General features: G+C 39.5%; 1 protein-coding gene across 1 annotated transcript in view; it reads right to left on the bottom strand.

Annotated features, from left to right (window-relative positions):
* The window catches only part of RNF213 (ring finger protein 213), a 128,905-nt gene that overhangs the window by 18,121 nt on the left and 86,595 nt on the right, over positions 1-24,189 (bottom strand). The window contains 17 exon segments of the mRNA XM_086356517.1: positions 235-269; positions 1,141-1,222; positions 1,550-1,789; positions 2,731-2,816; positions 2,819-2,840; positions 3,639-3,761; positions 4,551-4,741; positions 4,987-5,200; positions 5,990-6,101; positions 13,202-13,301; positions 13,401-13,555; positions 14,258-14,440; positions 14,554-14,654; positions 18,017-18,137; positions 18,718-18,899; positions 19,222-19,428; positions 20,587-20,741. Coding sequence (XP_086212643.1) covers positions 235-269; positions 1,141-1,222; positions 1,550-1,789; positions 2,731-2,816; positions 2,819-2,840; positions 3,639-3,761; positions 4,551-4,741; positions 4,987-5,200; positions 5,990-6,101; positions 13,202-13,301; positions 13,401-13,555; positions 14,258-14,440; positions 14,554-14,654; positions 18,017-18,137; positions 18,718-18,899; positions 19,222-19,428; positions 20,587-20,741 — 2,309 coding nt within the window.

Here is a 24,189-nt window from a genome sequence, read left to right as displayed (position 1 = left end):
AGCAGAGCTTCTCGACCCTGGAATTGAAGCGGGGTCTCCTGCATTGCAGGTGGATTCTTTACCAACTGAGCTATGAGGGAAGCCCCATAGAACAGCTGTCAAAATGAGTCTGTGTTCTCTCCAAAGGTCCAGTCTCCAAATATCCTCCTCCCTCATGAGCCCCCTCCTTAGACCTGGAGGAGGAACACACATTTTGAAGCCCCCACAAACCCTATCCCAAATACCAAGACTCACCTCTCCTACAGAGCACACGTGACCATTGGGACATGCTGTTGAAAGAACAGGACACAATGTTGGCTGGTGAGGCTTTGCCTAATGACCCACCATTAAAAGGCAAACCTAACTCCCTGCTTTCTGGTCTAACCAAATAATGACGTGGACTTGATGACCCAAGCATGTTACCAGAAATCTTAAACTCTGCTAGTTTACTAATAGATACTTGATACATACCAGGAGCTCAACTTGTAGCATTGAAAAATAGTGTCTGCGTTTAATTTCACAAAGCAAAGAGAAACTAGATTATAGGCTCATAGAAGGGGTTCTTTTTGGAGGCAAAATGGATAGTATTTTATACCCTCCTATTTATTCTCTTTGATTTTTTTTCTTTTTGCTGTGAGCAGGTTTTATAACAACTTTTAAAACTACTTTTAAAAGATTATTTACTCAGGACAATGGCAAAATTTACATCAGGTCATGGGTTATATTATTTCCTCCCTCAGTTCTATATTTCTAAAAGAACTATCGTTATATTATTTCCTCCCTCAGTTCTATATTTCTAAAAGAACTATCTTTGGGTCAAAACCTTGGTTGTTTTGTGAGCTGGCCCTAGACTGAGTTTCTGATGTGGTTCCCAGTGCCCCCTTCTCCCCCAAAGGGCGTATTCCAGGAAACAGAAGTGCATCCGGAAGGACCCTTTCCCTGTGACTAAGAAAAAGAATGATCTGGTTCATCCACAGTCAGCAGGTACCAATTCCCGCAAACTGTTCATGTTCTGCAAAGGCACCCATGGCAGGAGGAGGCAGGCACCTTGGACCCTTCAGGCACAAACCCATGTACCCCCATTCTATACCGATGTTTTCTGTAGTTTTAGGTTGCTATTCAAAGCTCAGGAGTGGGATTCTGCCACAGGCCAGCACTTACTGTACCACGTGACTCCTTCCAGACCCTTCCAATTCCTAGCTTGAGCCAGCAAGTCTTCAGGCATCGTTGGAAGAAAGGCATTCTGAAAAGTCAAAAAAGCAGAGCTGGCTTTAGCTTAGTGAACACATCAACTGGCTGTCGCTGCTCAGCAAGAGGCCTTGAGTAAGAATGTGACCTTGATTTTCTTTCTTCTCAACCCCAAAAGCTCTCTATGAAGAACACAGAACAGCTCTCTATGAAATGACAAAGGGCAAGGCAAGGCTTTCGCCATCATGTGGACTAAAGCATCAAGTGAGAAAGAGGAAGACAGCGAACCTACAAGATAAACAGGTTCAACAGTTTCTGAGGTACCGGCTGGGTCTCTAAAGTTTTCCCTGTGAATGCAGAAGAAATCATATCCCAGTCTTACCACCATGAGGTGTGGGAAGAAGGCCAAATTCTTCAGGGGTCCTAAGACTTGGCTTTGTCCACAGAGAAGGACGGTTGCAGCATGAACAGCCATTTCTATTACTGTCCCTTCCAGGTTGCTGACCCCAGGACCTGTCCTCAGCAGGGGTAGTTCATTATTCACAAGGGATATTGCAAAAGCGCTGATATCAGGAGACAAGGTCTCACTTTTCTCAATGAATTTCTTCATAGCCTCACATTGCTGACAGGAAAAAAAATACATCAAATAAAAATATTATATGAATAGCAGGAGAAAAACCAAAGGTTTTCTCTTATGTTAGTCATGCTTTTTGACACCAAAAACTTATCAAATATCTGCTTAAGAGGAATCCTCTGGTGTCCAGTGTTAGGACTACCATTTTCACCGCCGAGGAGCCGAGGTTCAATCCCTAGCTGGGGAACTGAGACCCCTCAAGCCACAGGGCGCAGCCATAAATAAATAAACAAATGAAGTTGCATTAAAAAATTTTAAATCAAGGTTAGAATGGCTAAATGATTACTGCCTGAGGGGGAATTATCCAGAGAAATCTCCTCCATGAACACAGAAACCACATGTGCAAGCACTAGTTTTGATAATTCTGTTTTGGAAAACATTATTGTATGTTCTTTTTAAAGACAACTTTATTTTTATTTATTTATTTTAAATTTATTTGGCTTCAATGGGTTTTAGTCGTGGCATGTGGGATCTAGTTCCCTGACCAGGGATTGAACCCAGGCCCCTGTATTGGGAGTGCAGAGTCTTAGCCACTGGACCACCAGGGAAGTCCATAAATTATTTTTTTAACTGTAATATTAATTGTTACTCTAAAAGCTTTGGGTGAAACAGAAAATAGTTCCTCTTCATAAGAAGGCTGAAAACCTCCATCCAAGACTTTTAAAAATTATGGGCATAATTGGTGTACATGACTTTCTTTTAAAATAAACAAATATTTATTTATTTATTTGGTTGCATCCAGTCTTAATTGTGATATGTGGGATCTATTTCCCTGACCAGAGATCAAACCTGGGCCCCCTGCATCGGGAGCGCAGAATCTTAGCCATTGCACCACCAGGGCAGTCCCAGTGTTTGTGAATTTTACCTCTTTTCAAAAAGTCTCTTCAAATCATGAGACTATGAACACAGCCCTGGAGGCTGATACTCACCTGTGGCTTAGGATGGAGGTCTGCATTCTGGGATCTGTACAAAGTGGTGACCTCTCTAAAAAGTGCTAACAGTAGGTAGACAGCTTCTGAGTTGTGGAGCTCCTACAGGCCTGAAAAAGCAAGGACATCAAGTGAGACTTTTCAAAGTTATACAGATATAGCTCAGGGCCAGAATCTCATGTGATCTGTATGTGAATAAAGAATGAGATTTATTTGGAGAGAGTGAAGGAGCCTTTCCCAATACTGTAGGTACCTGGAACCCTGTACCTCAGGACCATCTTCTGGGAAACAACTGTTCATAAATATTCTCACATTAAACACAATGCATATTTATCAAATAGCTTACAACAGAAGTAACAGAGATCACCATCTGTTCTCTTTCTGACTACTTCACTGGTCCTAGGAACTTTTCCTGAGCTGTTCTTTTCCTGGCAAAGTGCCAGGATATTTATTTCTCCTTTTCCTGGCAAAGTGCCAGGGTAAACAAGGACTCAGAAAGGAAATAAGACCAGAATAATTTAAAGATTAGGTTCTAAAAACCCCCTGTCTATTAAAATAAATACATGCTTATGTCTATATGGAAATTATGTAGCTACACAGATAGAGGTTTTGCTTCCCGTGCCATCACACCTAAGAGCAGAGGAATCCTGAAGCAGCTTTTCAGCAGGGTCTCAAAGAAAGTCATGGACATAAATGAATCAGATAGGAGCTGCCGGTGGCCTCTTGCAAACCCACCAACCCAAATCAACCTCTGCTGTTTCCTTTTTTGCCAGGCGAGCTCACGAGGCCATGGACATAGGACTTCCAGTGTAGCATGTCACCCTCTGGGCCTCTCTAGACACTAACAAGACAAGACTTGGGCTGTGAGGGCCCACTGTGTACACAGAGCAGCTGCCAGCTTGGCCTACCTCCAGAGCAGTCTCAATGGCCAGGGGCTTGGATTCCAGAATGGCTTTGCCCACTGCATCTCGGACAGCCTTGTAGTCCTTCCCATGCACCAGATACCGATCCATCTGGCCTGGATGATCCCTCTGCAACCCCAAGAACACAGGGGTTAACCACAGTGGGTACAGTAGGGGAAATATTGAGCAAAGAACCTTCTTGATAGGTAAAGGAACCAGGCAATCACTGAAGGTTTAGGGCAGTTGAACCAGGTTTCTGGGTAGCATGGCAGCTCATTGCTGTTTGGGAGGCACCTCCTCCTCACTGGATGAAGAGTGGGTGGAAATCTAGGGGAGGTGATACTGTAGCTGCTTTCCCTCTGCACTCAGAGCAGAGCACCAAAGGACTTAAGCTTCAGTTGGGAGGAAAAAAAAAAAAGCCAGGATTTTTAATGCCATTTTTGTAACCCCAGGACAGTAAAATTCATTTCTGAGCACTAGGAGAGGACTACTGAGCAGTCCTGAAGCCAAAATGACTGCAACTCTGTCATCTAAGTCCTTTCTTGTGTTGCCTGCCGGGGATAAAAATGATTTATTTTTCAGGATGAATGACTTTTAATCTGCTAAAGGCCTAAGCCACAGAAGCATTCTTTTGCTTTTCTTGTTTTGAACTCAATCAGAAGTGATGCTTACATATGCTCTTCAGGAAGATGACAAACCAGAAACACACACACACACACCTATCTCCTAGGCAGATAATCACAAGCTGGGTCAATTGAAACCCAGAGACAGAGGACCAGACCAAACCAGATGCAAGTATTTTCTGGGATGGATGTGGGAGAAGGTCAGGGAGGAAAGGAGAAGCAGCAGCCCTCTTCCAGGGGTGGATGGGACAGGGGAGCTGAGACAGCACTGGGGCTGCCGGACTGCCCTTCTCACCTGCTGTGCGATGACTTCCTTAGGAAACACCCAGTGGGCCGGATGGCCCTCTTTGGAGAGGCTCTGCACAAACTCCATCCCCTGCTGGCTGGTGAGCTTCCTGACCAGGTACACTCGGTACCAGTCATTCTGGACCCGGGCACAGAAGCGCTCCACCTGCTGCAGGTAGCGATGCTTCTCCTCTGCCACCTCTGCAGAGCCAGTGAGAAAGGCCAAGTGATTGGTGAGGGTACTTGTCAGTTAACTGTCTGGAACAGAGGCTAGTAAAAGCTCTGTGCCTACCCTTTGGGAATTCACACTGAGAGAACTAACCTAGAAGAAAGGGGCCATGGTACAGACCAGTATTATTCTGAGAACCAGCTTCCCACACTTGCTGAATTTCTAAATCATGGGGTCTCCCAGCCTGTGGTCAAGAAAGGTTGGGAAGAAGACCTGCCTGAGCCATCCTGAAGCTCGGCGAGGATCTCAGATGCCTTGTCAAGACAGAGGCGGATGCGGGCCATCTTCTGCATGTGCTCCACTGAGGCCTCACCAGCAGGCCATTGGCTGCATCCCACTGGCTGGTATGTCGTAAGGAAGTGGCCTTCCTCTCGCAGGTATTTCAATTCATCCCTTATGAAGAAAGCATTATTCTTCTCATATATTGAATCCTAAGGAACATAGGACCAGAAAGAAAGGATATTATTCTTTTTTATTTACAATTCTCCCATCTCTGAAATTTCACCAGTGAGGTCTTGGATAATGCAATAAGGATAAAGAACAGTGTTGTGGGTTTGAGTGTACATTTTTTGAATAATGGAATCTAATATCCCTTTTAATTTTAGGGTCCAGAAGGAGGGAAAAAGAAAAGCTATGATGAATTTTTTAATCTATTCTAATTTTTTCATATGTTTTTAACATTCTTGGAAGTAACTAACATACGAAGAGAATAAAAAATAAAAGTATTCATAGTCTCTCCACCTGGAGACAGGCATCATCAATTTTAGTGGCATAATCTTCTACGCTTTTCTTCCCCCTGTGTGGTGGTGGTGGTGGTTTAGTCGCTAAGTCGTACCCTACTCTTACGATCCCATGGACTGTAACCTGTCAGGCTCCTCTGTCCATGGGATTCTCCAGGCAAGAATACTGGAGTGGGTTGCCATTTCCTTCTCCAGGGGATCTTCCTGACCCAGGAATCGAATGCAGGTCTCCTGTATTGCAGGCAGATGATTTGTCAACTGAGCTATGAGGGAAGCCCCATGCACCTAAATGCCAATATATTCATCTGCTGAGGGAAGAAGCAATGCATTTGAAACTTTCTTTTCCCCTAATGGAGCAGAGCATCCATTAATATTACCACCTAATTATATCCTGTACTTTTTCAGAAAAACACTATTTCATCACATAAACCATGTGGTTCCATGAGTTTGCAAATGAAATGCAGGGATATGATAGCTTACCTCCAGGCAGTTGGTAAAGAACATGTACAGTTCAGTTTTATCTTCAGCCAGGAACAGTTTATTTTCTAACTGGGACAAATAAGCCTGAATATACTCCTTCACGTCATGAAAGCTATGGCAGGATAAATAGTATACTTGGTTAGCTCAGATCTGGAAACCCATTTTGTAAAAAAAAAAAAAAAAAAAGTTATGTATATCTACCTATCTGCCTATCAGCCATCCCTCCTTCTTGTATAATTATATATATATATATATATATATATATACACACACATATATACACACACACATACATAGAGGTGTATATATAGTTTGCAGCAAAATTTCCAGAAAAATAATCTAGCATCAACTTGGAATATGAAATTTCCTATTTTATAATAGACCAGCTGTTCTAAAATGTTTTGGCTTCAAGACTCCTTTACAGTCTTAAAAATTATTGAAAAGCCCAGAGAGCTTTTGTTTCTGAAGGTTATATCTATTGATATTTACAGTACTAGAAATTAAAATGAAGAATTTGAAAATATTTACCAATTCATTTAAAACAACCATACTAAACTCATTATACGTTAACACAAATAATATTAAAAAACCTTTTCCAAAACGAAAGCTGATTAGTAAGAAGAGGGCCACTGTTTTTCACTCCTAAAAATCTCTTTAATGCCTGGCTTAACAGAAGTTCACTGGATTCTCAAATCTGTGTCTGATATTAATAGGTTGCACTATATTGAATTATATGAGGAAAGTATGGTCTCACACATTATGTAGTTAGAAAAGGGAGAAATATTTTAGTAGTCTTTTCAAGTAACTGTGGATATTCTCCTTTGACACTATATGAAAACTTAACAAATGGTAATTTCTAAAGGTTAGTTGCACTGTACCATTTCTAAAGGTTAGTTGCACTTGAAATCAAATGATCCAACTTGCACTTAAATGGATTTCTTTTTGACCAGTGCATGATTCTGTGACATCAAGCATCAGTCACTTAAAAAACACTGGTTCACTGAGCTATGCAGATCTTGAAAACGTTGACACATTTTTATTCTTTGATATATATATTTAAAACCTCATATGCATATAAAACCTCATATTCACCACCCATGTCATCAAAAAGTCTGTAAGTATTAGAAAACTGACAAGCTCCCAGTGGAGGATAAATGTTTTCCAAAATTTTATTATATATTTTTTAATGTATTTATTTTTGGCTGCATCAACAGGCTGCAGCAACTTAGTTCCCTGACCACGAAATAACCCTGGGCCCTCCGCAGTGAAAGCTGAAAGTTCTAACCACTGGATCCCCAGGGAATTTGCTCCAAAATTTTAATATTTGCTTAAAAGCTTGAATTTTATCATTAGTAACAAAACCATCAATTTTCTTTCTTGATGTGATAGGCTCATCTCAAGTTTGTTTTCAAGAAAATTACCTGTCAAATGACCACGTTTGAGTAAGTGTTGTTTGTCAATCATTCTTCAAGCACAAGTGGTATTCCACAAAAAAGCAGCCAGATCAGCATGTAATTAAAAAACGGTTGGAGTGGTTTTCCTTGAGGTAATCTTGTACCTTGGTGTGTAGCTGGAGGCCTTGTGTGTACCTCTCATTATAACATAACATTAAAAAGTCATATCCTCAAGAGTAGAGATTTAGTAAAATTAATAATTTTTATAGCTTCATTAGGGACATTAAGTGAATCTGGCACCTTTAAAAACTACATGTGCACAGTGGTGACAGACTGGCCACTAGCAGGGTTTTCCTTGCGCTAAGATGCCAGAAGCTTTACTCTTCATTCCTTTAGTAGCATCAGTGCGAATATCGACACATTAAAAAAGCTAGATACCATCTTAGTGTTATGTGCAGTCTCATCAACATTGTCTCATGTGTGGGTCTTCCCAGAGAGCAGGTGCTTATGTTTTCATAAAGTATTTCTAAGTCCAGTCTGACTCATTTTTTAAAAAATATTTATTTATTTTGCTGGGCTGGTTCTTAGTTAAGTCCAACTCTGGTCAGATGCTGAGAATGTGCATGCAATATAGGAAACCTAGGTTTGTCCTTAGGTCGGGAAGATCCCCTGGAGAAGGGAAAGGCTACCCACTCCAGTATTCTTGCCTGGAGAATTCCATGGACAGAGGATCCGGGCGGGCTACAGTACATGAGGTCTTAGTTGTGGCACACTGGATCTAGTTCCCTGTCTAGGGATTGAACCCAGACACCCTGCATTGGGAGCACGGAATCTTAACCACTGGACCACCAGGGAAGGCCCCAGCCCAACTCATTCTTAATATACAAAAAGACTCAAACCACAAAAGACTGAGAGAGCAAGTATTTCTCAACCCAGAGAGAATGACAATGCAGATTTTTAAATTGTGTTTTATGTTTCAAGCTTTTTATTCCAAGATCAGTTCTATAAACTTTACTCTCTCTATATTTCAGAACAAAGTATTTACCTTTGAGTGTAGTTTGTACTCATGTTACTGTGTCTACACTATATGTCAAGGGGTAGGCATATTGATTGTACTATTCCCTTTTTTTAAGCAAAGAGATTCACATGTACAGATTTCACTCATTCACCAAAATTAATAAAAATCACAGAATAGCAAGAGGCTCTTTTCACTTTTCAAGTCAACTCTTTCTATATATGCCTTAAAGTCATTTTCAGGCTTCCGGCTCAAGATGGTGGAGTAGAAGGATATGTGCTCATCTCCTCCCTTGAGAGCACCAAAGTCACAACTAGCTGTTGAACAACCATAAATATGAGGATGCTGGAACCTAAAAAAAAAAAGATACCCCACATCCAAAGACGAAGAAGCCTCAGCAAGATGATAGGAGGGCCACAATCATGATAAAATCAAACCCCAAACCCACCAAGTGGGTGACCCACAACTGAAGAATATTAATACCAAAGAAGCTCTCCCACTGTTGTGAAGGTTCAGAACCCCATGTCAGGGTTCCCAGCTCAGGGACTGGACAAAGGGACTGGGAATCCCCTGGGAATCTGACCTTGAAGGACAGCAGGATTTGATTGTAAGACTTCCACAGGACTGGAGGAAACAGAGACTCCAGTCCTGGAGGGCACAAACAAAACCTGTGTGCACCAAGACTCAGAGGAAAGGAGCAGTGACTCCATAGAAAACTGAACCAAAACTACCTGCTTGTCTTGGAGGGTCTCCTGTGGAGATATGGCTCAGCAAGGGTTTACCACAGGCACGGGGAACTGGCAGCAACTGTCTGGGAAGGTCCCTTTTGGTGTTAACCTTCTTGGAGTGAAGTGAAGTGAAAGTGAAAGTCACTCAGTTATGTCCGACTCTTTGTGACCCTAAGGACTATACAGTCCATGAAATTCTCCAGGCCAGAATACTGGAGTGGGTAGCCTTTCCCTTCTCCAGGGCATCTTTCCAACCCAGGAATTGAACCCAAGTCTTCTGCATTGCAGGCAGATTCTTTACCACCTGAGCCACAAGGGAAGCCCAAGTATACTATCCCTTCTCCAGTGGATGTTCCTGACCCAGGAATCGAAACAGGGTCTTCTGCATTGCAGGCAGATTCTTTACCGAGTTATCAGGGAAGCCCAGCCCTCTTGGAGGTTCCCAATAACCCTACCATAAGAGCTCATAAATCTGAGGTCTGGGTCACCTCAGGCCAAAAAACTACCAGGGAAGGAGTGCAACCCCACTCATCAGCAGATAATTGGATTAAAGCTTTACTGAACAAGGCCCTGCCCACTAGAGCAAAACCCAAATTTCCCCACCAGCAGTCCCTCCCATCAGGAAGCTTTCACAAGCCTCTTAGCATCCTCCATCAGAGGGCAGACAGAAGAAACAAGAAGAACCACAACCCCACAAAGACAAAAACAAACCATATTACAGAAAGTTAATCAGCATGAAAAAAGCAGAAAGTTATGTCCCAGAGGAAGGAACAAGATAAAACCCCAGAAAAACAACTAGATGAAGTGGAGATAGGCAACCTTCCAGAAAAAAGTTTAGAATAATGATAGTGAAGATGATTCAGGATCTTGGGAAAAGAATGGAGGCAAAAATTGAGAAGATGCAAGAAATGTTTACTAAAGACCTACAGGAACTAAAGAACAAACAAACAGAGATGAATAGTACACTAGAAGGAACCCATAGCAGAATAACTGAGACAGAAGAACAAATAAATGACCTGGAGGACAAAATGGTGGAAATCACTATTGTGGAACAGAATATAGAAAAAAGAATGAGAAGAAATGAAGACAGCCTAAGAGACATCTGGGACAACATTAAGCACACCAATCTTCACAATATAGGGTCCCAGAAGGAGGAGAGATAGGAAGGATCTGAAAAAATATTAGAAGAGATAATAACTGAAAACATGGGAAAGAAAATAATCAACCAAGTGCAGGAAGCACAGAGAGTTCCAGGAGAAATCCAAGGAGGAACACACCGAGACACATAGTAATCAAACTGACAAAAATCAAAGACAGAGATAGAATATTAAAAGCAACAAGGGGAAAATGACAAATCACATACAAAGGAATTCCCATCAGCCTATCTGCTAATTTCTCAACAGAAACTCTACAAGCCAGAAGGGAATGGCATGACACATTTAAAGTGATCAAAGGGAAGAATCTACAACCAAGAATACTCTACTCAGCAAGACTCTCCTTCAGATGTGATGGAGAAATCAAAAGCTTTCCAGACAAGCAAAGGTTGAGAGAATTCAGCACCAGCTTTACAACAAATGTTAAAGGCACTTCTCTAGGGAGAAAACGAGAAGGAAAACCCTACCTATAGAAAATAAACCCAAAACAATTAAGAAAATGGTAATAGGATCATGGATTAAATGCACCATTCAAAAGAAATAGACTGAGCAGATGAGAACATGTGCATGTATGCACTTCTGCTTACTATATCACTGTGCATGACCCCCCAAATTATATGCAATTATTTTATATTGTTAGGTTAATCATGTTCTCCTTATGGCTTGCAATTGTAATTATCTTTTATTTTTTGTCGGGCTATTAGTTGTGAAAACCGATAAACATCTTTAACTATTGTGATTATGTAACTATTACACACTTAATACCATTGTATAATGAATGGTCAACAGAAAATTAATAGACCCTTATATCGCCAAAACTAGGATCTAATAAAAAAGGCTGTAATCAATTATTAAAATCCATATGCATATCAGAATTATCTTGGAATTTTTTGAAAAATACAAATGCCCAGGTGTTTCTTGGTTTTTTTTGGTCAGAGCTCCAGATATGTTTTTAATGAGCTGCCATGTTTAAAAACAACTGAACTGGGAGGAGGGTTCAGGATGGGGAACACATGTATACCTGTGGCGGATTCATTTTGATATTTGGCAAAACTAATACAATTATGTAAAGTTTAAAAATAAAATAAAATTAATTCAAAATGGAAAAAAAAAACAACTGAACTATATGAGAATCTTCTACTTTTATCTAGTTTGTTTCACTTTTTCTATTTCATATTAAGTGTTCCCATTTCATTTAGTTTATGTTTTCCAATTTCTCCATCTCTTTTTTTTTTTTTTTGATGTTCTTTCACAAGCCTTTATCAAGCATAGGAGAAAAGCTTTTGTATACATATATATAACATATATAAATATGTAACATATATATATTTTAGAAAACTTGTGAATTTTTGCCTAACTAAAAAATCTATGGCATTTTGATTCCACTTGTTTGACTTAGTATGAATAGAATGCTAGATATCTAATTTTAAAAAATAGCTATGCAATAAGCAACAAAAGTTGACTGTATAGCACAGGGAATTATAGTCAATATCTTCTTTTAATAACCTATAATGGAAAATAAATTCAAAAATAATATATATGTATATGTATAACTGAATCACACACATAAAAAAGAAGTTTACTTTTTGAAATTTAGTACTGTTTATCTTTTTGCAGATATAAAGTTTTAAATATATTTGTGTAGGATATGATTAATATAAATTAATTAAATATAAATCTATTATATTTAAATTATTAATGACATCACTCAAGATGCTTCTATTCTTATCTTTTCTGCATTTGATAAAATATTCTTGGAGAAATGTTAATATGTCTCACTATGATTTTATATTTTTTCTTTTCCCTTACATTTCTTCTGTTTTTTACTTTATGTACCTTTGTTTCTTTGTTGCTAAGGTGTCTAATGGCTTATAATATCCATCTTCCTTATGAGTTGTATCTTTTATCATGAAAAATATTCATTGTTGTTTCAATTAAAATAAATTAATCAATTTTAAAAATAAAAAAACTAAAAAACAAGAACAAACCAAAAAAGTCATTTTCAGGTATGGTAAGATACTTGTTCTGTAAGAAAATGTATTTTAAAAAATTTTAGTTGAAAATCTTCCAGGAATCCTGTCTGAAAAGACTATTTCACAAATAATAGGGAGGGAAAGCAGCAAAATAAAATGTCTGTAGACAAGGCTACAGCAGATCCGTGATTTAAATGTAAATCTAATCTCTATCTCGAGTCAGGAACACATGTATACCTATGGCGGATCCATTTCGATATTTGGCAAAACTAATAAAATATTGTAAAGTTTAAAAATAAAATAAAATTTAAAAAAAAAAGAAATAGCTGTCTCTGTTGGAGCTTTTTAATGGCATCTTGATTTTGCCATCACCTCAAGGTATACCCTCACAAGTCAGGACACAGGATGAGATACCAAGTATCTTCCAAAAGATGTCTTCTGAATACAGACCAGCTTTCTAAGAATTTTCTAAAATAGCACATGGGCTTCTCTTTACATTCATAGAATCAGAGAAACTTAAGAATAGAAGCAAAACTTAAAACAACATCAAGGGCAAGGCAGGTAAATGGAGATTCTAAGTCACCGTCCAAAAAAACCCACAAAACTTTGTAGCTGTGGAACTGAGATGAGAACTGCAGATTCCTGACTCCCCACTTCCTGTACCCACACATCTCACAGTGCTCTGTCCCCTTTCCCCAAATCTGTCTTCTTCTTCCTCATCATGTGCTTGTGGCCATAATGAACTCATGGCCAGCATGTGAATATGCCAAGGATACAGTCCATACAGATAAAGGAACCAGGGCATCTCTTGCTAAAGAAGCTTTCCCAGATAGTGAGCTAGCTACCAGTTCTGCAAAGAATGCTTTGTGGCAAAGAAAAAGCCATGAGGAGAAAAAAAACAAAGAAGTCAAGGTGTTTCCGAGGCAACTTCATGTTCGTGGTGCTCACCTGTATTTTAAAAGCAGTTTCAGTACCACTGAGCGGATCACGGGGGTCTTATCCACAACATCATCAAAAGGAGAAAGAGATTTTGTGTGTTCACAGCATCCTAAAACCAGAAAGAGGAAGGTAGATCATTGTTCACATCAGACATAAAAAAAGAGATGAAGCACTGAATTTTTAACTCTATGGAAACACAGCCACTCACGTTGGGGAGCCTTCTCTACAAAGAGTAAGGATAGCAGGTCTTTGACCACTTCCTTCTGAGGTGGAGAATTGTCTTTGAAGCACATGGTAGAAACCAGGTCCACGAAGAAACTATTGCACATCTGCCGGAAGCGGGCATGTTTCTCAATGACCTCCCTTGGGAATGGTTAAAAACCATGGTCAAAAGTCTTGTACAATGTATTCCAGAGTCCCTCCCTACAGAGTGCTTTGGGATTTGGATAGAAATTTTTTAATTAAAAGATGCAAGTATCTCCTTACATAGATTAGAACAAAATTGCAATAGACAGTACATAACTCAGCTTTTTTGAGAAACACTTTGATCATTTGGACCGTCTAGCAATAGCCTTCATATCCTAAAAGTTTCTCAAAGATCCCATCCACTGTGCTTGTCTTGTGCTCCATTTTTAGGAGGCATCAGAAGGGAGGGAAATCAATGACCTGGGTTAATTTTAACTACTTCCCTGAAAGGCTCTTAGCCATACAAATGTTAGTTTTATCCTTAGGTCATAGAACATGGATTGCATTTATACATTAAGAGGATAAACCAGTTGCATCTAAACTCTTTGGGTACTTGTGATGGCTTTAATTAGTTTACAACTTTCTGGTTTATTTCCTCTAATTTTTCTATCTCCCCAATCTGTACACATGCATATATTGGGGAGAGAATATTTTGAGATGTTAGGTGTTTTATAAAGGTACATAAATAATTAGTCGTCTTTCTTAGGACACTTCTCGGCTTTCAGGTTTTCTAAGATTAATAGTTATATTTCTGAATACTGTATTTCCCAAAAAGGAAGAAAAAAAGAGGAAGCATTCTCAAGAGAAAGGGTGTTTTACCTGTGCTCCTGGGAAACAGTTGGAGAGAAGGTGTTTGGTAAGTTGGTTAAACAATGGGGGCATCCCATCTGCCCTCGGGTGAGGTGAACTTCAATGCAGCGCAGGCAGAATATATGGTCACAGGGCAGGCAAACAGGATCCTGTGCATCTCCTAGACAGATGGGGCATGGCTGAACCACAAACCTAGAAGCCAAGAAGGTGATCAGTTCTAAAGCAGAGAACCCGGCCGTAAGAAGCAAAAGTACCAAAGATTCTGAATTCTCTCTCCCTTGCAGATCCCAAATCCAAGAGCTCACCTACTGAGGCTCTTTGTCACTTGATCCTTACATTCACGAAGAGTAGTCATCACTGCGATGAAAGGCCTGTGGGTCTTGGTGTCAGAGTCCTCAAGTAGGCACTGAAGGAGAAGGGCAGTCGAGGGTGTGGGTGGAGCTAATTAGCAGTGAGGAAGGGCAGGGAGCAGAAAGGCAACAAAGACAAGAAAACAGAGGAATGGTATGGGGAGGGAGGAGGGAGGAGGGTTCAGGATGGGGAACACTTGTATACCTGTGGTGGATTCATGCTGATATATGGCAAAACCAATACAATATTGTAAAGTTAAAAAATAAAATAAAAAAAAAAAGATATACACAGATAATGAACAGAAAAAAAAAAAAGAATACTGGAGTGGGTTGACATTTCCTTCTACATTTAAATGTTTGGTAAAGTCTGAAACCCATGAGGATTCTAGTTACATATTTTTGCCTCTGTGGCTTCTGTGACTGAGGGTAACAGGTGATTTGTTTGGGAAAAATCAAGGAAATTATGACCAAACCTTGATTATAATTTTTCCTTACACAGTAAGTAATTTGGTTCTTAACCACATTAAAGAAATGAAAAATCAGGCAACAAAGAATACAAGAAAAGATTCTCGGCAAGCAGTGTCTGCAGACTGGACAGCAGGATGGTCAGGTATGTGTTCCTTTACCCATTGTGGGTTTATCAGAGCAGAAATGTAACCTTGTCTAATCCACCCACTATTGTACCGTGCATAGACCAGAGAGTTGGGAGGGTCTCTTTTTCTTCAACTTTCAAAAAAGAATATCTCTGAAAATCAGTAGAACTAATGAGAATTGAAATCTGCAATTAACTCAAAATAGGTCCCATGGTATTATTGTTTTTTTAAACATTTGAGCATAGAAACTTTTTTGTGTATTAGCTCCCTCCATTTATTTATATTATTAAATGTGAATGTCTACCAGTATTCTTAACCTGTTCTACATCTCAGATCTCTGTATTGGTCTATAGAAGCCTGCAGTGACTTCTCAGAATAATGTTTTCAAATACATAAAATAAATTACAGAGGATAACAAAAGAAAAAAAAAGAAAACAGCCCGCTGGAGGAGCTGCCCAGTTAGGGCTCTGGTATCTGCGGTTCAAGGCTTTTTTATTTGTTTAGCAGTTTCTTTAACTTTGAATGCCCTTTGTAACTATCCTGCTTTGGGTTGAAGGCCGATATTCTCAGTTTCTGGTTTTTCTCCTCTTCCTCCTTTCTTTTAAGGTCTTAATGCCCCCCCTTTCCATTATATTTCAAACTGTAATGATAATAAAATAACTATCTGTGTATCCACCAAGCTTTAAGTGATCTTAGCACTTTTTGAATATTTGCTTTATCAGTTTCTAAACAAATGAAACGTTACAGGTACAGTTTCAACTCCCAAGTGTACCCCTTTCTAATTATATATCTGCTGTTTCCCCCCAAACCCCTACCCTCAGCCCTGAAGAACACATTTCTAAATTCCCACTTTCACTAGATTTGCATGCATGGATAAAAACCTTGTTGTTGTTTTGAATATTGTAAACTTTGTATCAGGGACATCACATTGTACCTAAACGTCTGCAAACTGCATTTTTCATTGACAGAAGTAGATTCCGAACTTTCATGTTAACTCCTGCATGGTACTTGTTGACACATATACTGGTCATCTCTTTACCTGTTGAGGAACATTTAGAATGTTCCCAAATTTCTTGCAATTTCCAACAATTCTGTATCCAACATTCTTAATGTGTCAGTACAAATGGGAAAATTCTCTAGGGTATGTATTTAGAAGTAGAAACACTGTTTTTTAGCAAAGGCTTATCTTTAATGATATAAGATAGTGAGTTTAACGGATGTCCTTAGGGAATTTTCTGGTTAGGCATGTTTACTGTAGATGTTTTATGTTATGTTTGTCCTCGGGCATTATCTGCTGAAGGAGAGTGCCTTGCTATTTCTAATCTGGCAAGAGTATCTTTTTACTGTTATAAATGTCCTCAAATGCTTTTTCAGAACCCTTTGAAATAATCATTTGGAGTTTATCTTTAAATGAGTTATGTATTAGTTTATTTGGGTTTTTCCATAACATTTTATGAAACATAAATATTTTATTTTCAGAACATTTTACAGAAAAATCTGAACAAACTTTTTGGACAATCCAATAATGAATGATGTTTATAGACTATGATTTTGAGTGTCCTTGAATTCTGAGGATTAGTTTTACTTGGAAATGATATGAGTTTCTAACACTCTGAAAAATATGATCTGTTAATCAAAAGATACAAAAAAGTCCAAAGAACTTTAGACATTTTCCAAAGAAGATTACAAATAGGGAATAAGAACATGAAAAAAATGCTCAACATCACTAGTCATTAGGGAAATACAAATCAAAACCACAATGAGATATCCCTTCACCCATTAAGGGGGCTGTTATTTTTTTTTAAAAAGTGGAAAATAGCAAGTGTTGGCATGGATGCGTAAATATTAGAGCCCTGGGGCATTGCTGGTAGGGATCTGAAATGGTGTGACAACTGTGGAAAATGGGATATTGATTCCTCAAAATGTCAAACATAGAATTGCCCTATGATGCAGCAATTCCATTCTTAAATGCAAACCCAAAAGAATTAAAGTAGTGACTCAAACAGGTACTTCTACACCCAGGATCACAGCAACACTGTTTACAATCATCAAAAGGTGGAAATAACCCAAGTGCCCATCAATAGATGGCTGGATAAACAGAATGTGCTCTATCCATACAGTGGAATCTTAAAAAGGAAGGAAATTGACACCTGCTACAATGTGGATAAACCTTGAGAACATGAAATATGCCAGTCACAAAAAGACATTTCTAAGGCTGCACAGCAGAGCTACTGGTATTGCTTGTGTGAGGTTCCTGATAGGCAGAGGCTATCTTCCCCGAGAGGCCACTGATGCTGAAAGGACGGTCGCTTTTTCTGAAGGGTACTATCCTGTGTGTCACCAACTTTATAAACGGTGTTGAGGGGCAGGGACATGGGTCTTCCTGTGCCCTTGATCCCACCAACAGTACTGTTTGGAAGTCCACAAGTCTAATGGCATTCTCCTGGATCCCCATCTTCCTGACCTTAGCAAGTCCCCTTGGGCCAGGCTGCTGGTCTGGTCTGGGGCCACTCGAGGCCTGGTTGGAACCCACCCTTCAGTCCTCCCAAAGCTTTCCCAAGTGTACTTGCTGCATGAATAGTTCATTATCCTTCTAGGAATCCTAAATAACATATCCTGACAACACTCAGGAGAGGGTAAAAATTAAACACCGAAATTTTAATGGCTTATATGATGAAATCATTTTCCTTAGCACTTCTAGATAAAACTGTCAGAGCAGAAAGGGAATGTACCACCCAACTGATAAAAGTTGGGTCATGCTTCGACTGTTCTTCATCTTACAAAGAGGCAGATCCATGCCTGACAAGCCAAGTCTCCAAACTCACCTTGTTCAGCAAGGAGACATAGTCGGTCACCAGCTCGAGCAGCTCAGGAATCTGACTCTCTGTCTCCAGCAGCACGTGCTCCACAAAGAGTGAGATGGAGAAAATGCGATTCCAGTGGGTTCTGTCAAGAGAGGGGTTCTCTCACTCAGCTCTGACAAAAAAACCTGAGACAGAGGGCAGAGGTGCAGGGAGGTAGTTCTAAGGCACAGGGGTTGAAACATAAGAGAAGGAGCAGGTGTGAAGGTAGATGAATTGGGTAGAAGCCCTTTGTGATGTTCTCCCTGACCTCTACCCACTTCTGTCTTTCTCCTTCCCACGGACTCCCAGCTCAGACAACTCAAGTTCCATGCCTCTGCCCACGTCTGGTGACTCCCACCTCGCCCTTAAAGGCCAGCCCAGGACTTGTCCTCTGGGAAGTCTACCCCGAGTGCGTGCCCTTTCTCTGTCACCCTGCTGGGGTCCTCTGCAGCTGCTCCTTCTCCCGCAGGATCGTAATAATCCGCTCACCTCTGTGTCACCCCCATCACTCTGTGCACTCCCTGAATGCTCAGTTCTCTCCTCTGTTTTTCTAGGATCATTGCAATGCCTGGCATTTAAGTAGGCTTCCACAGATGTTATAGAATGAATGAGGAAAGGCCCACTTCCTGCAATAGGAACATCTGCTCTCTCTCTCTGATGTGCCTGGGCCTCCTGGGTCTTACCTGATATCTCTGATGAGGGTTCTGGTCATCATCCCACAGTCCTGCATGTACCCTTCTGAGCAGAGGAGCTCCAGTGGCATGGAAAGATTCTTCACAGTCTGTAACCAAGCTTGGGGACTGGGCTTCAGGAGGTTTTCTGTCAGCATTTCAGCACAGGCCACTGCTGCCAACACATCCAGACTCTGGGGAGCAGAGAACAGGCTATTGACTGAGCAGTCTGTCCCCTGACCCCCATTGGGCTGCTCTAAACCTTAAGTCGGAGGTCCTGGCTGTCACCCAAGTTGTTCCTGTGTTCCAGGATTGTAGCTTCCCCTTTCATGGTCTTGGGATTTAGGAGGCATGAGTTAGATGCGTTCTAACTGAAGAACCACACTGACGTGTGTGCCAGTAAAGATGTCTCCCATTTCCCTTCCCAGGGTGGTGGTGGGAGCACCCCCTTTCTCCACTAGCTTGAGGAGGTCAAGCTGGGCTACAGGCATGAAATGTCCTCAAGAGGGGCCATACCATCTCACGTAAAGCCCAGCTATGGTTCTGTGTGCCTTTTGTAAGGCTTAGTAAAATTGGGGAGTGGATAGTCAAGATCCTGGAGAAGTTTTGTAGCCGGCTTCTGAAATGGTGGTAGGCGAGGTGTACTGACAGTAAGGAGACCTCTTCCTCTGGCCTTCCTGCATTCAGCTGATTGACGCAGGACCACAGAGCCATCTGCAGAACCTGGGATGAAAAACAAGCTTTTACTCTATTATTTGTAAGCTATTTTTTAAGAAAGATACATTTTCCTTGTGGAAAATTGGAACTATTCAAAAATGACAAAAAAGAAAATTAAAAACCATGCACACTATTAACATCCCTTGTCTACATTTTGGCGTTGTCCTTCCTAGACATTTTTAGATCCATACCTCCTCTTCCTGTGGTCCCCAAATAGATCCCCAAATGTATTCCTGGTTTTTTTCCACTTTAACTTCTAAGCATTTCTCTACCATGGGCACACATGAAGAAAATTGTATTTAATGGCTACATATTAACCAATCAATTGACTGTACTTTAATTTGTCCAACTCTAATTTTAGATAATTAAATTGCTTCTAAATTTCCATTTTTAGAAATAAAAATGAAAGGAACATTTCTGTGAATAAAATAATTGTCCACATCTCTGATTATTCAGATTTTGTAAAGTTCTCCATTCACCCCAACACACAGTTTTCCAGAAGCACCATGCTGTTCACTGGCAATGGAGGAACTTCTGGCTGTCTTAAATACCAGTTTTGCCACATGGACAAGCAAAGATGGTATCTAAAAGTTGTTCGTGCTTGTTGATTTACTAGTGAGGCTGAGAATTTTCTCAGTGTTTCCTGGACATCTGTATAATTATTCGTTATTAGTTAATTAATAACTTTCACTCATTTTTTTAAATAAGGGGATTTTCTTATTGATTTCTAAGAATACTTTATTAACCCTTAATCTTCTTGGTTGTATGTTCTCAAATCTGTCAGTTTCCTTTTTTATGTATACTGAAGTTTGAAATCTTCAATATTCCATTGAAATTTCAGTTATTATTATCTTGCTGTGGTCAGTTAAATATTTACCTAATTTTCTTTAAGAAAAACTAAACATTTAAAATGAAGATGTCCCAGGAAATTGGAGATCTTGTTCCTGTTACTAAAAGCTCCTTGTTTTAGGGGTGCTGAGAGGTGGGCTAACCATCCAGCCCCAAGGGTTCTGAAGATGTGAGTGGCATTTTCTCACACTACTGTCCTCTTGGACTACATTCTGTTACACAAACATTACAGCTCCAGCAGTTGAGGAAGAGTTCTCATGTTGGCATCTTGTCCATGATATACCAGCCTCGCCCAGACACCGAGTCAATACTTACATTTAACTGTTCCCAAGTGGACACTCTTATGGTCAAGAGAAGGAAGTCTTTCAGGTAGCACTGAAGAAGTTCTTGCTGCTGGTCTACAGTGAACTGAGCAAGAAAACTGCCCAATGCGGTCTTCTGAAAGAGCTCCAGTAACTTCTCTGCCAGTCCTGTGGGGTAGGGCAGTGGGAGGTGGGGTGGGGAGAGAGACAGAGAATGCTTTGTGATAAGGATGTCGACCATGACTTCCCTTACCCATTGAATGCAGGGACACGGACATGGTTCTACTAAGGCCACCTTCTTATCATCATTTTTAATCAAAAATTTTTGTTATTATTTATCATTATGTTTTATTTTTTCAATTAATTATTTTATTTGAAGGATAATTACTTTACAATATTGTGATGGTTTTTTGGCATATAGCAACATGAATCAGCCACAGGTACACATGTGTTCCCCTCATCCTGAACCCTCTTCCCACCTCCCTCCCCACCGTATCCCTCTGGATTGTCCCAGAGCACAGGCTTTCAGTGCCCTGCTTCATGCATCGAATTGGCACTGGTCTCTATTTTACATATGGCAATACACATGTTTCAGTGCCATTCTCTCAAATCACCCCATCCTTGCCTTCTCCCACTGAGCCCAAAACTCTGTTCTTTATGTTTCCTTTGCTGCCGTGCATGTATGATCATCTGTACCATCTTTCTAAATTCCATATATATGTGTTAATATACAGTATTTGTCTTTCTCTTTTTGACTTACTTCATTCTGTATAGTAGGCTCCGGGTTCATCCACCTCATTAGAACTGACTCAAATGTGTTCACTTTTATAGCTGAGTAATATTCTGTTATGTATATGTGCCACAACTTCCTTATCCATTCATCTGCCAATGGAGATCTAGGTTGCTTCCATGTCCTAGCTATTGTAAATAGTGCTGCAACAAACATTGGGGTATATGTGTCTCTTTCAATTCTGGTTTCCTCAGGGTGTCTTCCCAGCAGTGAGATTGCTGGGTCATATAGCAATAGAATTGCCAGTTTTTAAAGGAATCTCCACTCTGTTCCCCATAATGGCTGTACCAGTTTGCATTCCTACCAACAGTATAAGAGGGTTCCCTTTTCTTCACACCCTCTCCAGCATTTAATGTTTGTTGACTTTTTGATGATGGTCATTCTGTCCAGTGTGAGATGATACCTCATTGTGGTTTTGATTCACATTTTTCTAATAATGAGTGAAGTTGAGCATCTTTTCATGTGTTTATTGTCCATCTGTACATCTTCTTCAGAGAAATATCTTTAGGTCTTTCGCCCACTTTGTGATGGGGTTTTTCATTTTTCTGGTATTGAGCAGCATGAGCTGCTTGTATATTTTGGAGATTAATTCTTTGCCAGTTGTTTCATTTGCTATTATTTTCTCCCATTATGAGAGCTGTCTTTTCACCTTGCTTATAATTTCCTTCGTTGAGCAAATGTTTTTAAGTTTAATTATGTCTAATTTGTTTATTTTTGTTTTTATTTCCATTACTCTGGGAGAGGGGTCATAGAGGATCTTGCTGTGATTTATGTCAGAGAATGTTCTGCATATGTTTTCCTCTAAGAGTTTTATAGTTTCTGGTCTTTTTTTTTTTTTTTTTTTTTAGTTTCTGGTCTTACATTTAGGTCTTTAATCCACTTTGAGCTTATTTCTGTGTATGGTGTTAGAAAGTGTTCTAACTTCCTAGAAAAAGTGTTCATTCTTTTACACATAGTTGACCAGCTTTCCCAGCACCACTTGTTGAAGAGACTGTATTTTCTCCATTGTATATTTTTGCTTCCTTTGTCAAAGATGAGGTGTCCACAGGTGTGTGGCTTTATCTCTGGACTTTCTATTTTGTTCCATTGATCTGTATTTCTGTCTTTGTGCCAGTACCATATTGTTTTGATGACTGTAGCTTTGTAGTATAGTCTGAAGTCAGGGAGGCTGATTCCTCCAGTTTCATTCTTCTTTCTCAAGATTGCTTTGGCTATTTGGGGTCTTTTGTGTTTCCATAGAAATTGTGAAATTATTTGTTCTAGTAGTTTGATAGGGATTGTGTTGAATATATAGAATACTCCTTTTCACTATTTTGATTATTCCAATCCAAGAACATGGTGTATTTCTCCATCTATTTGTTTCATCTTTGATTTCTTTCATCAGTGTTTTATAGTTTTCTGTATTTTGCCTTAGGTAAATTTATTCCTAAGTATTTTATTCATTTTGTTGCAATGGCAAATGGGATTGTTTCCTTAATTTCTCTTTCTGATTTTCATTGTTAGTGTATAAGAATGCAAGGGATTTCTGTGTATTAATTTTATATCCTGCAACTTTACTATATTCATTGATTAGCTCTAGTACATTTCTGGTGGCATCTTTATGGTTTTCTATGTAGAAGATCATGTCATGCAAACAGTGAGAGTTTTACTTCTTTTCCAATCTGGATTCCTTTTATTTCTTTTTCTTCTCTGATTGCTGTGGCTGGACTTGCAAAACTATATTGAATAGTAGTGGTGAGAGTGAGCACTCTTGTCTTATTCCTCATTTTAGAGGAAATGCTTTCAATTTTTGCCATTGAGGATAATGTTTGCTGTGTGTTTGTCATATATGGCTTTTATTATGTTGCAGTATGTTCCCTCTATGCTTACTTTCTAGAGAGCTTTTATCATAAATGGGTGTTGAATTTTGTCGAAGGCTTTCCCTGCATCTATTGAAATAATCATATGGTTTTTATCTTTCAGTTTGTTAATACAGTGTATCACATTGATTGATTTGCAAATATTGAAAAACCCTTGCATCCCTGGAATAAAGCCCAGTTGATCATGATGTATGATCTTTTTAATATGCTGTTGGATTCTTTTTGAAAGAATTTTGTTGAGGATTTTTGCATCATTGTTCATCAGTGATAATGGCCTGTAGCTTTCTTTTTTTGTGGCGTCTTTGTCTGGTTTTTGTTTCAGGATGATGGTGGCCTCATAGAATAAGTTTGGGAGTTTCCCCTCCTCTGCAATTGTCTGGAAGAGTTTGAGTAGGATAGGTATTAGGTCTTCTCTAAATTTTTGGTAGAATTCACCTGTGAAGCCATTTGGTCCTGGGCTTTTGTTTATTGGAAGATTTTCAATTACAGTTTCAATTTCTGTGCTTGTGATTGGTCTGTTCAAATTTTCTATTTCTTCCTGGTTCAGTTTTGGAAGGTTATACTTTTCTAAGAATTTGTCCATTTCTTCCAGGTTGTCCATTTTATTGGCATATAGTTGCTCATAGTAGTCTCTTATGATCATTTGTATTTCTTTTTTGTCTGTTGTAACTTCTCCATTTTCATTTCTAATTTTACTGACTTTTCTTGATGAGTCTGGCTAACAGTTTATCTATTTTGTTTATCTTCTCACAGAACCAGCTTTTAGTTTTATTGATCTTTCCTATGATCTCCTTATTTTTCAGTTATTTCTGCTCTGATTTTAATGATTCTTTTCCTTCTACTAACTTTGGAGGGTTTTGGTTCTTCTTTTCCTAGTTGCTTTAGGTGTAAAGTTGGATTGTTCATTTGATGTTTCTCTTGTTTCTTGAGGTAGGCTTGTATTGCTATGAACTTCCCTCTTACCACT

The sequence above is a fragment of the Bos grunniens genome, chromosome 19, assembly GCF_055505025.1.
Source record: "Bos grunniens cultivar Pamir isolate PY7600 chromosome 19, Bosgru_T2T1.0, whole genome shotgun sequence".
Lineage (NCBI taxonomy): Eukaryota > Metazoa > Chordata > Mammalia > Artiodactyla > Bovidae > Bos > Bos grunniens.
This window is presented reverse-complemented; position numbering and strand designations above follow the sequence as displayed.